Raw genomic sequence first — 14,272 nt, 5'->3', positions numbered from 1 at the left:
TTTTGCATATCATCCCCCACAAGCCTTCGCGGTTGCGAAGCCGCACTTGCGATTAAATTAGTCAACATCTAGGGTCTTAGTGTGATTAGAGACACTCAAGGCAAGCGTGACGGTAGGAGATAGTCATTGACACGGAGCCTTAGGAAAAGCATGGAGAGTGCGGTTGCACCAGCGCGGCCTAACTGTAAAGTGATTTTAGTTTTGAACTTTAAATAGCCCTGTACGGAGCCTCCACGTCGTGCTCGCTTCGGCAGCACATATACTAAAATTGGAACGATACAGAGAAGATTAGCATGGCCCCTGCGCAAGGATGACACGCAAATTCGTGAAGCGTTCCATATTTTGCTTCAGAGCCCCGCTCAACGCGACGGTGGGTGGCCGCCAACGCCCAGAGAGCGCCTCCTGCCTGCGCGCGGGGAAAGGACGGTGTGAGGGCTGTGCCGCGCTCCGCGCTTCGCTCTCGCCCTCCCGGCAAGGGCGGGGTGTTCCCTCCGTGAACTGGGCCGCTCGGGAGGCTCACCTGCCGTCGCCCTCCTCCCGACCTGCGGACTCGGGGCTGGGCGCGGCTCCGGTGAGCGTCTGCCACCTGCCACCCGCGCAAGCCTCGTCCGCGAGGGGACGAGAGCGTGGACAATGCGGGACCCCGAACGGGGCGGACCTGGTCCCTGGACCGTCCCGGCGGCTCAGGCAGGCGTTCTTGGACCCGCAGGCCTGCGGTCCTCCTGACTGCGGCTGGGCTCAGACGTGGGCCTGCCCACTCCCCCGCCCTCCCGCCGGGCAGCGCGCGGCCCAGCACACTCCACGTGCTCCCTCCCTCTGTCATCCTCCAAAGGCGGCTCAACCGCCAAAGAAATAACGGGTGAACATTCACTGAGTGCCTGCCGTATGCCCGGTGCTTCCAGGCCACGCTCCCTGCGGCAACGGGAAGTGTGGAAGGACAGGCGGAGGGGGAGGCTGGAAGCACGGAATGAGGGCGCCTGAGCGGCTGCCCTGGCCAAAGACAGCGGACACCAGGCCTGCTGCAAGTGGGGAAGGCGGCTCCGGGTGCCCCGGGGCCTGAGCCCGCACAGAGCTCAAGGACCCGCAGGGAGACTGATGTGTGGTCTGGGTCCTGAGGGCGAGCATCCCACTTGTGAGGCGGGCCGACCGGGCCTCCGCGAAAGTCCAGGGTATGGGGGAGGTGGTCAGAGAGCGAGGAGACCTTTCAGCTGTGAGCAGGGAGCTGAGAGAACCTTCCACATCCACCCGCCAGGTTTTGTGATCCTGGGAGCCGCACACCCAGAAGATGGCCGCGCAGATGGTGTCCCACTCCACCGCGACCAGGAGGGAGGCTGAGATCATTCTCTTCCTGTTTCACAGAGTGCCCTGCACATAGAGCTGGGCCTGGCATGGAGCTCAATATATGCACACTCTTGAAATTATTGGATTACTCCCAAATCACTTGTTACCTGCAAAGGGAGGAAAAAATCGTCTTTCCCAACAGAGAGGCAGGCAGACGTCCCTCCGACCTGGAGGGTAAACCCAGCCTAAACCCAGCCTCGCTTCGGGTGGGGGGGGTGGCATTGCGAGGCGCTCATCTGTCCAGCGAGGTCCAAGGCCTCCAGCATGTGAAATGTAGCCATTTATTTTTATGTGTATAATTTACACTGAAATGGCCCCCTGTGGCTGCCGCGCTGTCTAGAGCTCCCTGCCGTGTGGCAGAAACTCAGGGCCGCCAAAGCAAGCGCACGACTGCTGACCTCCTTGGAAAGCCACCCTCACGAAGAAAGAAAAATGGCCAAGGAGAGTTGGAAGTCTCAGCCCAAAGCGATAGAGTAGGACCAAATGCCACACCACACCCACGCTTCTGGGGACCGTCGGGGAAGTGAGAAGCTGGGCTGGGTGTCCCAGGGTGCTGTAGGCACGGCTGCTAGGCGTCTGAGGTGTGCTGGTGGCCAGGGGGCGGGAAGCCGGTCTGGGGCGGGTTGAGAGTTAATTGGGGGGTTCAGGGAGGCTCACGAGAAGCTGGCCCTCCAAGCTTGGAGGCCCCCCTCCAACAGGGGGGAGGGCAGAGAAGGAGCCAGGCGGACGGAGCATCAGCAGAGGGCACAGCCAGGGCAAAGGCCCTGAGACGGGACTGGGGCTCGGTGAGAAGGCCAGTGTGGTGGGGAGTTCACCCAGCAGTGGGAGGGGTCCTGGAGGACATCTCAGGGGAGGGGCCTCGGAGAGCAGGGCCGATTTTGAGCAAGGGAGGCTCCTGACCTGATTTCACAGGTTCCCCACTCCCTCCTCTGAGATGCTGTTGTTACTGTTACTGTTTTGTTGTTGTCTGCATTGGGCTTGTTCTGCCTGCAGGTGTCCTGAGATGATTGTTTGCCACCAGGACCCCAGGCCCAGCCCCCAACCCAGTACCTGAGGCTGAGGCTCTGGGGGGCCCTGTAACCCCAGGTCCTCCAACTGTGGCCTCCTGCCCCACAGGCATCACCGAGGTCCCACCCCAGAGTACCTGGAGGACCGACGCCCCCTTCCCCCTGAGGCCGGCATCATTCCACATCCCCTGCAGTCTCCTCAGGGGTCAGTCCTGGGGGAATGAGTGAGTCCCTGGGGGTTATGGGCAGAGGGCGGCTGCAGGGGTCCCAGACTTCCTTGCCAGGTTCCCAACGAGGCCAGAATTCCTAAGATACTGACGTGTGTTGACTGGACAACCCTTATCTTAGATAACCCTGTGGTACTGCAAGTGCTTGACAAATTAACCCGTTTCATGCTGACAGCAAACCCAAGGGCTGCAAGGAGCTTTCCAGATGGGGAGAGGAGGCCTGGAGACGCCAAGTGTCTTTGCTGCATGAAATCACACAGCCCAGTGGGGAGTTGGGATTTGAAGCCAGGCTGCAAGTGGGGGCACCGAGGCCAAAGGATTATACAGAATTGTGTAATCCCATAAATCTGAGGTCCTCAGGCGAAGTTTCGAAAATTATAATGTCCTAAGCTTCCAGGCTCCAGGATTCTGAGTTTGGGGATGTCTGAGTCTGGATTTCTTGGGTTCTGGGAGGTTGAGTGTCTAGAACCCAGGTGGGCAAACTATTTTCTGTAAAAGGCCAAAAGCCCGTATTCTCAGCCTGGCAGCCCAGAGAGAGCTCCGCTCAGGACGGGGTTGCATGAAGGCAGCTGTAAATGAACGAGCACAGCGGGGTGGCAGTAAAACTGTGTCTCGAAGCTGACACTTTAATATTGTAGGATTTCCACATGCTGCAGAAGAGGATTCTTTTCAACCACTTAAAAATGTACCCCCCCAAAATTGTTAGCTCAAGAGCCATCCCCCCAAAAACCAAACCGAACCAAACCTGGAATCTGGACTTGGCCCAGGGTCCAGAACAGCGTCGGCCAAGAGAAACATGAGCCTGACCACACATGTGATTTTAAGTTTCAAGCCATGTTGAAAGAACTAAAAGAGAACAGTTTTAGTAATGTGTATGAAAAGTTAACAAGGTACCAATTTATACCTTCTTCTGCATGAGGTCTTCCAAATCGGGGGGGCGCGCTCCCCACGCCCCGCACACCTCAGTCCCCACGCTCGTGTCTCTGGAAATATTCATCCATAGCTAGATTGTGTAAAACTTACACTGAACAGGAAAACACACATCCCCAAGTTGTTCCAAATGTGCTCAGATGTTTTGCAAAATCTGAATTTAATTTTAAGCCAGGATTAATTAAAATCTATGAAGGGAAGCCTGGGCCTCCTCCGGCGCCCCAACCACACTTGGAGGGCTCGACTGGGCGGGGGTGGTGAGGCTGCAGAGCTGCCGGCTGGCCCCCCCTTGTCCCTGACGGACAGCACACTAGGAGGTTTGGGGGTCCCGCGCCTCAGAACACCGGCAGCCACTGCCCCTGCGAACATGCTTGCCTGAGTGGGCACGGGCAGGTGTCACGTCCAACTTCTCTATCCCAGGGCCTCCCAGTGCAGATGGTGTCCCTAGAGTCATTGGCGGCTCCTTGGCCAAGCGCCAGAGGCTGGGCATGGCAAGGAGAACCATGGGCATGTTGCTGGCAGCCACTGACCACCATAGGCTAGGGTGGGGGCCAGGGGACAGGCTTGAGCACCCTTCCCGATGCCATTCTCCACCGCGCCGTGGGTCCCACTGACTCCCATACCCCAGCAGGACCCACAAGGCGTCTACCTGACCCCCCTGCCCCTGCTCCAGGATCCTACCACCCTCACAGCTCCCCACCTAGATACCAACAAACTGCACTCTCCCCACCCTCAGAGCCGCACTGTCTCATTGTTGACTCCCCGCTGTGTGCCGGTTCCCCCTTTTTACAGACAAGGAAACTGAGACCCAAGGGACTCACCCAAGACCACCGGCTAGGACTTGAACCCTGGAGAAAGGATCTTCGGATAGGTGGAATGGGAGAATGAGAGGTGGAGAGGTAACAGATATCCAGGGGTTGGGGAACCAGGGAGGTGTGCTTTCCCATGGAAAGGGCAGGGGTGAGTCATCTCTGAGCCCTCACTGAGCCCAATGAGCTGCTTGTCAAATGTGTCAAACTCCTACTCATGCTTTAAAACCCCATCTCCCATGTCCCCTCTTACATGCAGCTTTCCTTGACACCTCTCCTGGAGCCCCCACTCCCCCTCCAGTTTCTGCCGCCCCTCTTTCAGACTCTTCTTTCTGTCCCATACTTGCTCACATGGGGCAGGGGTAGGAGTCTGTGCCCAGCTCTGTCTTTCCAGTAACGGGCAGGGACGGACCTAAGGTCTCCTGCGAGCCAGCATCTCCTAGCAAGGGAATAGCCCAGAAGCCATGTCAGGGAGCATTTGAGCAATGAGTAGTTGTGTCAGCGGATGAATGAATGAATTACTGAACAAGTAAATTCATTTATTCTGTCATTGATTGATTGGTTGATGTATCTGTACAAGCACACACCACGTGTTGAGCACCAAGTGTGTGCCTGGCCTGGAGAACTCAACAGCCTCAGCTCTACCCCCCAGGACATCTCCTGACCTCAAGTCTCTGTTCTACTCCCTCCGCATTGCCTATCATTACTCAGTGGGAAATTCAAAGCCCCTTCTCATTCCAACCCCCCTTCCCCAACCTATCTGATTGACCTCTACATGCTTTCAACCACTGACGGTCTCTTCAGGGTTTTGCACCTTTTGCTCTGCCGGGAACACCATCCCTTTTGGGCTGGCAAACTCCTACTCATCCATCAAAGCCCCAGCTCCAAAGGCCCCTCCTTTGAGGAGCCTGCCCTAGTTCCCTTGTCCACCACCCAGCTGTGGGAGTTCCCAGGAAGCGGGTAGAGCGGGAGGCGCCTCTGTGCGACAGAGAGCAGTCCTCATTCGTGCCCCAGGGGGATGAGAGTCCCGCCCCAAATAAGCGGGCCGAAGGGTGCGGAAAGGGTGACAGGGCCGCCGAGGGTCTCCCAGCAGGGAGAGGACAGGACGGCCTTGTGCGGGCGGTCTCCGCACCTCCGCGGCCCGGCCGTTCCGCGGGGCCGACGGTGGCTGCCCCGCCGGCGCGGGGCTCGGGGGCGGCGAGGGGGCTCCGGAAGTGAGGGCCGCAGGAATCCGGCGCGTCCCGGCCTTATAAGGACACGAGCGCCGGGGGCCAATCAGCGGCGGGGGCGTGGCGGCCAGGCCCGCGCGTCCCCCGCCGGCGCGCCCGTCGCGGCCCGTCGCGTCCCGGCCCGGCCCGTCTCGCCGCCCCGCCAGCCATGAGCTCCACGCAGTTCAACAAGGGGCCCTCGTACGGGCTGTCGGCCGAGGTCAAGAACCGGGTGAGTGAGGGGCGCGCCCCCCGAGCCCGCCGGCCGAGGCCGTCGCACGCCGCGCCGTGCGCAGGGCCGGGACCCCCGCGCGGCTCCCCCAGCGCGTGGCGGGCGGTGGGCCCTGAGACCCGGGAGGAGAATGGCCCTCCTGCCCCTAAGGTCCGCTGTGCCGCGGGCATCGTCGCCGAGGCTCCCTCAACCCCGGGGGGGCGGTGAGTTCTGTGGCCCCGCACCGCCCCCCAACACCTGGGGGCGGTTGGGCCTAACCCCTTCCTCCAGCCCTCCCCCATCGGAACCCCGCCCCCCCCCCCACTCTCAGCCCCACAGCCCGGGCCCCTCCAGCGCCGCGAGGACTTGAGAATGCCCAGAGGGTGTGCGGGGACCCCAGCCGCCCCTCCTCGCTCCCTGGCCACATAAGCTTCAGGAGGGGAAAGGAGTGGGGCCCTTCCTGCCCTGTTTTGAAAGGGTGTGGCCCCCCCCACAGGAATTTCCCCACCTCTAACACCTGGGCTGGGGAGCGTCACCAAGGGGGAAGTTAGCGCGGAGGGGGCTGCCCAGCTGCTCCCTGGTAACTTCTCTTTGTCCCCATCTGACAAAGTTAAAGCGATAGCAAAGGGGGTCTACAGGATGCCTGGGGCCCCCTGAATGTAATCCTAAAAGGTGTGAGGTTTGTAACTTAGAAACACGGGATGGGGCCTGGGGGAGACACTTTGAGAAAGCACTTGTTGATCTGGCTCAGAGAGGGGCAGATGCTTGTGGAGGGTCACACAGCAGGGTCCATCCTAGGGAAGGGGGAGCAGGGGGTGCTCCCAGACCCAGGGAGTTGTCTTAGGCCCGTCACTCAAGGCCGTTCCAGCCGGAGGGCAGTTTGTCATCCCTGCCCACCCTCTCTTGGGGCACCTGGGAATGTAGCCCCACAGCCAGCAGCCCCCGGGAGCCTGCCTGGGCATGTGGAAGGCAGAGCCCTGCCAGCCCCACACGGGCACCTGCCCCACAGGCACCCGGGGATCGCGGATCCGAGGGAGACTGCATGGCCTCTGTGAGCTCCCAGGAGCCTCCCTCCAGCTCCTTAGACAGAAGGAGGCTGAGGCTTGGGGAACTAAGGCTCCAGAACCTTCCTTAAACATGCTCTTTTCCACTCCAGCAATAAAGGCATGGGGGGAACGTTCACACGCTGACACCGATGTAGGTGCTCCCGGGCTGCCCTGCTCAACGCCAAAGACGTTGAAGAGCCCCGTGGGTTTGTACGTGGGGCCCAGAGAGGTCACACCAGCTGCCCAGAATCACACAGCTTGCGAGCGGCAGAGTCAGGACTCGAACCGAGACCCGCTGCCTCCAGCGCCTGGTGGCCACTGGCCCTGGTGGGCAGCCCCCTGCATCTCCCCTGGGGCGGCAGGAAGTGGGTGGCACCCTGGCCAGTGTGCAGGCAGCTTCCGCAGACGGACTGGGATGGGGCCTGCTGAGACCTGCTCTGTCTGGGATGAGGTCAGAAGGCTCCCTGTGACCAGCCCTCAGTCTGCAGGCCTGGAGAATGGGCAGGGCGGTGGCTAGCTTGTCACGGTCACTCGGGCCGCACCAGGATTGGAAACCGGCTTCCTGTGCCTTGAAACCCACGCCCTGCCCACTTGACCAGCTACTCAAGAGGACGTTAAGACCTCTGGAGACCGCTGCCTGGCCCCGTGTGCCTCAGTTTGCCGCAGGCTGGTTGGCATGAAGGCAGGCTGTTGTCCACCGTGTCCCTGAGCAGTCACTGGATTTCCGGCCGGCTGGGGGGTCTAGACCTCTGGGAACAGCTGGTCCCGATTTAGCAGGGATGCAGCAGCTGCATTCCTGGCAGTTTGCGGTGAGGAGGAATGTGCTGAAGGCCGGCTGGGCAGCAGGGGTGGGGGGTGCAGGCGGCTGCTGCAGGCGGGGCTGGCCAGGCGCCTCTGCCCAGGACCCCGGCCCCCAGGAGCCATCAGGGACCCGGCCCAGCTGGGCAGGTATGCCAGGTGTCTGGACGAGCCGGCCTGCCTCAAGCTCAGCTTGTCATTCTTCAGGGCAGGGCTGCAGGGCTGCGGGGCTGTGGGAACCAGGAGATGGAGACGGAGGCGGGGTGGGGGGTGGGGGGGGCTGGGGGGCAGGGGAGGATCAAGTTTGCAGGCCAGCCTCCCTGCCTTTGTCTCTACTGCACTCAGGTCAGCCCAGTCCTGATCCCGGGGCCGGGGGTGGGGGTGGGGGTGTTTATGTGTAGGAACCAAGAGGTGGGGCCTGCTTCAGGAGGCCCTTGTGCAAACAATTCCAGACATAGATAGGGAAACTGAGGCACAGGGAGAGAACTGTGTCCATGGTCATAGGGAGCTGGGAGCAGAGCTGAGAGTAGGAATTGGGTCTACAGAGGGTGGCTGTGGGGTCCCGGTCCCCTGGTGAGGGCAGAAGGACAGGAAGGGAAAGTGTCCAGGGCAAGGATCGATGTGGGTCTAGAGCAAAAAGCCCACTGAACTGGACAGTCTGCAGCTGAACGGGGACTGGACTCAGCTTCTTACCTCCCCTCCCCAGGAGCCGCCCTGGGGCTGACCGTGTCTGCTCACACCACACACTGGCCTGGGACTGCCTGACTTACTGGGGCTTCCCTGGGCCCCTGGCTTTCTTTGCCTTTGGTGCCCTGAGATGCTGCCATTGGGAACAGGGTGTGTGTACGTGTTTGTGGGTAATGGTGTGCCCTGATGGGGGACCATGAGCATTTTTATCCCACTATCCTGGGACTGTGGAGACAGCACTGAGCTGGGCGGCAAAGTTCGAGGGGTGGATCATAAGCAAGGAGGCATATTGTATAAAGATAAAAGCTAGAAGGAAAATAAGGCAGGGTGGGGGAGACAGGGGTATGAGGAGAGCTTCACAGCCGGGGTAGTCAGGAAAGCCCTCTCCAAGGACATGACCTTCAAGCTGGACTGGTGAGTGGATTGATGGGAGGGACCCAGCCATGTGAACATCTGAGTCAGAAGTGACAGCTTGTGCAAAGGCCCTGTGGCAGTAACTGGTATGGTCAGTTCAGGGAACAGAGAAAGGTTTGGTGGTTCCTCGGTATGTTAAACATGTAGTTACCACGTGACCCAGTGATTCCACTCCTAGATATGTACCCACAAGAAGTGAAAACTTGTACATGGGTAATCATAGCAGTATTATTCACAAGAGCCGAAAGGTAGAAACAACCCAAATGTCCATCCATGGATGAACAGATAAACACAATGTGTCCATCCACACACGGGAACGTCCCTCTGCCTCGAACAGGGGTGAGGTGTCGATGTGTGCGGCCCCGGGGACGGACCCCAAGCCCACGACGCTCAGGGAGGGAACCAGACACAGAAGGCCACGTGGGGTGTGAGTCCACGTGGGTGACACGTCCGGAACAGTCTCATCCACAGATGGGGAGGGGGTTAGAGGTGACAGGGCCTGGGGAGAGGGACGGGGAGTGACGGCTGATGGGAACAGGGTTTCTTTTGGGGTGATGGAATGTTCTGGAACTAGAATGAGGTGATAGTTGCACAACATTGTGAGTGTATTAAAAACCACTGAACTGTTCACTTTAAAATGGTAAAAATGATAAACGTCATGTGCATCTCACAACCATTTAAAAACAGCAGAGAAGGGCGCCTGGGTGGCTCAGATGGTTAAGCGTCTGCCTTCGGCTCGGGTCATGATCCCAGGGTCCTGGGATCGAGCCCTGCATCGGGCTCCCTGCTCCGCGGGAGCCTGCTTCTCCCTCTGCTTCTCTCTCTCTCTCTCTCTCCCTCTCTCTCTCTTTCTCTCTCTCCCTCTGTCTCTCGTGAATAAATAAATAAAAACAGCAGAGAAGAGGCAATTTCTCTGGTGCAGGGAGCGCACGGGGCTGGGCGGCCGCGGGGGCAGGTCCCTCGCGGGTTGGCGCCGCCGCAAGTCGCCCAGAGCCGGAGTGTGGCTGGCCGGGGGTGTCTGCGCCTGTGAATGCCCGTGCTGCTGATGGCGAAGGGGAGGGCTGTCCGTGGGGGTCTCCGCTTGCCTTGGAGCTGCCGCGGGCGGCCGCCCTGGGCTCACCCCCTCCCCGTGCCTCTGCCCCTCCAGCTCCTGTCCAAGTACGACCCCCAGAAGGAGGCAGAGCTCCGCAGCTGGATCGAGGGACTCACAGGCCTCTCCATCGGGCCCGACTTCCAGAAGGGTCTGAAAGACGGAGTTATCCTGTGCACGTGAGTGCGTGTGCTGGCCGCGGCTGGGTGCCCTGCCCGCCCCGCGGTCACGCTCCACCTACTGCAGGAAGCCTGTCCACTCTCCCCGCGACGGGTCTCGGGTCTTGTCTTTTGTTTCCTTGTGTTACTGAGAACGAACATCCTTACCTTCCGTCCTCCCTGCAGCGGGAGCGCCTCTGCGCTTCCCCGCGGACTGGGAGTTCCCGGATTCACCCCCACCAGCCGTGGCGCTGACACCGGCCCCCGTCACTCCTGGGCTTCTGCTTCCTTGCCGCTGAAGCATGCATCCCAGGAGGGGAAACTGAGGCCTAGGAGAGGCAGCGAGGCTGCTTGGGGAGGCATGGGTGTGGCCAGGACTGGAAGTGGTGTCTCGGGTCTCTGAGGTTCCCCTACAGTAACGCAGGTTCCCCGTGTGTCCCCCCCAGACTCATGAATAAGCTGCAGCCAGGCTCCGTCCCCAAGATCAACCGCTCCATGCAGAACTGGCACCAGGTGAGGGGCTGGGGGCAGCACGAGGAGGGGGCGCCGGGACCTCCTCCACCCGGCAGGTGGGCAGGCCAGGGTCGCCTCACGGTCCGTCCCCTGCCTCCCTCCGCCCAGCTGGAAAACCTGTCCACCTTCATCAAGGCCATGGTCAGCTACGGCATGAACCCTGTGGACCTGTTCGAGGCCAACGACCTGTTTGAGAGCGGGAACATGACGCAGGTGCAGGTGTCTCTTCTCGCCCTGGCCGGGAAGGTGAGGCCCAGAGAGAGGCAGCGACCTGCCCGGGGCCCCGCCCTGAGGTCCATGTGGACTAACAGATGCCCCGGATTCCCTCCTGCCCCTTGGGGTTCAGTGGCGACAGGCAGCCTCCCTGACACCAGCGCCCCGTGCCAGAGTGGGGCTGTTTGTCAGAATCCGCGAGCCTCAGCAGACACACCAACATCCCCCAGAGACCTGAGTAGACACTAGGGTTCGATCTTCAGTCCCTTCCTTATAGATGATAAGTAAGTTCTAAATTGTGAGAAGCAGCCTGAAGAAGGGGGAATCGGGCCATGTGTGGGGTCTAGTGACCGGGCAGGGTTGGAACGGCATTTCAAGAGGAGGGAACTGCGTGTGGAATGGCATTTCAGGAGCACCCTGGGGCCTCCACGTGGGGAATGGAGGCAGGGAGACCGGCGAGGGGCGAGGGGCAGGGGCAGGTGTCGGGCAAGCAGGTGGGTTGCTGGAGGGTTGGGGTGATGGAAGGAGGCAGAGGGTGGCTGGTGAGGACGCCTCCCAGAATTCCTGTCCTGAGCTGTGCCCTGGGGTGAGACGGCTGGGTGCCAGGTGGGTCGGGGGCGGCTGGAGCCCGATCCCCAGGGTGGCACGGGTCTGGGCCTGTTTCAGGGCCCCGGCTGCCCCTCTGTGATACTCCCAGCACCCCTCCCCTCCAGGCCAAGACAAAGGGGCTGCAGAGTGGCGTGGACATTGGCGTCAAATACTCAGAAAAGCAGGAACGCAACTTTGATGACGCCACCATGAAGGCGGGCCAGTGCGTCATTGGGCTCCAGGTGGGCGCCCACGGCCTCCAGCCCCGTGCCCGCCATGGTGGGGTGGGGGCTGCCGGTGGGACCCAGGCCCTGTCCAGCTCCGTGCCCCCTCAAGTTCGGGGCTGGATCTAGAGGCCTGGGCCCGGGGGGGGACAGCTGACCTCTCCTGCCCGCCGCCCTGCAGATGGGCACCAACAAATGTGCCAGTCAGTCGGGCATGACGGCGTATGGCACAAGAAGGCATCTGTACGACCCCAAGAACCATATCCTGCCCCCCATGGACCACTCCACCATCAGCCTCCAGATGGGCACCAACAAGTGTGCCAGCCAGGTGGGGCCCCCGCTCCGGCCGCCCAGTCCCCGCCCACCTCTCCACCCCGCCAAACCCCGTGGCCGCCTCCTTGTCCCCATGGCTGCCTCCCACGGAGAATCCCACCCGGGATTTCTCTCCGCTTCTCGGCCTGTGCCTTCTCTGCTCTGCTCAGCTTGCTGTGTGTCCCCAGGGAAGTTGCTGCTGGGCTCTGGGCCTCAGTCTCCCTCAGAGGATTGCCCAGGGGCCCGTTCAACCCCGGTGTCTTTAGATCCTGTGATTCTCACTTTTCCTGCACATTGCACGTGTCTGTAGGGTGGTCTTGGAACTCTCGGGTTCTTGCGGGGGGGTTCAGCCCCAACCTGGGGAGCTTCCTGGCTGGCAGGGAGAGCTGGACCCAGACGCCCCTGGTTCCCAGGGAGGGGGTCACTGGCCGTGGGGATCAACTCAGCAGAGAGGCAGAACAGAGAGGGCGTCCAAGCGGGGTGGAGAAGGACCCCATCGGAGCTGCTGCTGAGGGCAGAGACAGCTGGGGATGGTGGGGGAATTGGGGGCGGGGGCTCCTGGGGCCTCCCTCCCCGCATCTTCTTCCAGCCCTGAAGCGCTCTCCTCCCTGTCCAGGTGGGCATGACGGCTCCGGGGACCCGGCGGCACATCTACGACACCAAGCTGGGGACCGACAAGTGTGACAACTCTTCCATGTCCCTGCAGATGGGTTACACGCAGGGCGCCAACCAGAGCGGCCAGGTCTTTGGCTTAGGCCGGCAGATCTATGACCCCAAGTACTGCCCCCAAGGCCCCGTGGCCGATGGGGCTTCTGCGGCTGCAGGTGACTGCCCAGGCCCCGGGGAGGCCCCGGAGTACACCCCCTACCGCCACCAGGAGGAGGCCGACTACTGAGGTGCCCGTGCAGGGTGTCTCCCCACATCGCTCCTTGTGGTTTTGGGGTTCTTCTGTTTTCGGCTTGTTTTTCTCCTTGTCTGAGCGCTACCAGCTGAGGGCTTGTGGGGAAGGGGTGAAGCACATGCAGATCTGCACGGTGTGGGGGCTCACGCGGGCCACCGGTTTCCCAGCAGGCTTTGGGCTGAGCTGTAGTGGTTTGGGGGAAGAAACTGGGGCAGGGAGGGGACCAACCCTGAATGGTTTCCGGTTGCCTCTCCTTCTCTTCCCTTTTCTCTGCTGATCAGTTTGTGGTTTCTGTACCCACGGAAGTTTCAAGCAGTTTTAATGAAAGAAGACTTTTTTTTTTTTTTTTTGCAAGGCAGTGGGGGGATGGTGGAAGGGGGTGCTGGGAAGGAAGGAGGCCCCCTGGGAGAGGGCCAGGTCATAGTCCGAAATATTTGAGGTCTTGTGAGGAACTGGATTTCTCTGGCCCTCTTGGACTCACCTGTGGCTCGCCCCGGGGGCTAGTGGAGAAACTGAGGTAGGACAACAGAGTTCTGAGTGGTTGAGGCAGAGCCACCCCCCCACCTTCCTGTACTTGTCCCCATTCCTCTGCCAAGTACTGCACAGGGACCCCCACCCAGAGGTCCTCCCCCGGGACTGGCCCCCATCCAGGAGCCCTGGGACCAAGAGATAATGTGAAATGTTGACTGTGGACCAAAGGCAATAAAAACCTCTTTTTAAGGAAGAAACTGCTGGTGGAGTTGGGAGTCCGCTCGGGGGAAGGGTTTGGCTTGGGTCCCAGTGGGGGGCCCTGGGGCCCTGGGGTGGGGCGGCAGGCCATTCTCCAGCAGGTCCTCAGGGCTGCCTTGGAGGAGCTGAGGCCCAGGGCCGGCAGGTGAGTGCAGGGTAAATGCAGTGTGGGGTGAAGAAGGAACTTGAAGAAGGTCAGGACCTGAGCGGGGGAGAGGCTGTACCTCCCTGCTGGCTGGACAGGGTCTCGCAGCCCCACAGACCGCTCTGGTGTCCCGTCGCCCGGCCTCCGCTTGCGCCGTTCGCTCAGCCTGGGGTTCCCTGCCTGGCAAACGCGGCTCGTCCCCAAAGCCTCACCCCTCCCCGCTCGTCTCACCCTCCCGCTGCCTTCAGGGCTGCAGCTCCATACACTTGTATCCTCTGCACCAGGAGCTCGGGAAATCTATTCAACCTTCTGGAACGGGACCCCGAGGTATCCTCAAAATGGTGTGACGTTATGACCCAGGACTCTAATCTTAGAACGTTGGGGGCCCCCTCCCCCTCCTGCCATCGCCTGGCCCACTGTAGGACCAAAGGAATATTTGTGGGATGAACAAATGATGACCAATCGATCCCCCACTTTGCGGATGGACAAATGGGAGTCCCAGGGTCATGGATCGAGTCTGGCTAGGCTCCGGGTCCCCCAGGGAAGAGTGGGGAGAAAGGGACCTCCTTCGACACGGAGCTGCGGCACTGCAGGCGGGTGTGCAATGTGGGGAGACAGCCTGGTCGGCGTGTCCGGAGGTCGGCCCATGTGGGGTGTGCCGACCGCCCAGCGCCGCACGGTGACGCAGCAAGAGGAGAGCGGTCCCTTTAAGAAACCCGGC

At 61.0% G+C, this 14,272-nt stretch overlaps 1 protein-coding gene and 1 non-coding gene across 2 annotated transcripts; both read left to right on the top strand.

Annotated features, from left to right (window-relative positions):
- Positions 1-238: 238 nt before the first annotated feature.
- LOC114226359 (U6 spliceosomal RNA) lies at positions 239-345 on the top strand. The gene has a single exon (XR_003612740.1). It is a non-coding gene; the product is annotated as a U6 spliceosomal RNA (small nuclear RNA).
- Positions 346-5,622: 5,277 nt separating this feature from the next.
- Positions 5,623-13,405, top strand: CNN2 (calponin 2). Its single transcript, XM_028126241.2, has 7 exons — positions 5,623-5,754; positions 9,826-9,947; positions 10,373-10,439; positions 10,548-10,685; positions 11,366-11,482; positions 11,646-11,792; positions 12,393-13,405. The coding sequence occupies exons 1-7, from the start codon at positions 5,692-5,694 to the stop codon at positions 12,669-12,671; spliced, it is 933 nt and encodes a 310-aa protein (XP_027982042.1). The 5' UTR covers positions 5,623-5,691; the 3' UTR covers positions 12,672-13,405.
- Positions 13,406-14,272: the final 867 nt, after the last annotated feature.

This window comes from Eumetopias jubatus, unplaced genomic scaffold, assembly GCF_037043125.1.
Source record: "Eumetopias jubatus isolate StellerSeaLion01/CBP00866 unplaced genomic scaffold, mEumJub1_p1.0 scaffold_1, whole genome shotgun sequence".
Classification (NCBI taxonomy): domain Eukaryota; kingdom Metazoa; phylum Chordata; class Mammalia; order Carnivora; family Otariidae; genus Eumetopias; species Eumetopias jubatus.
Note: the sequence above shows the minus strand (reverse complement) of the source record. Positions and strands in the feature narration are given on the sequence as shown.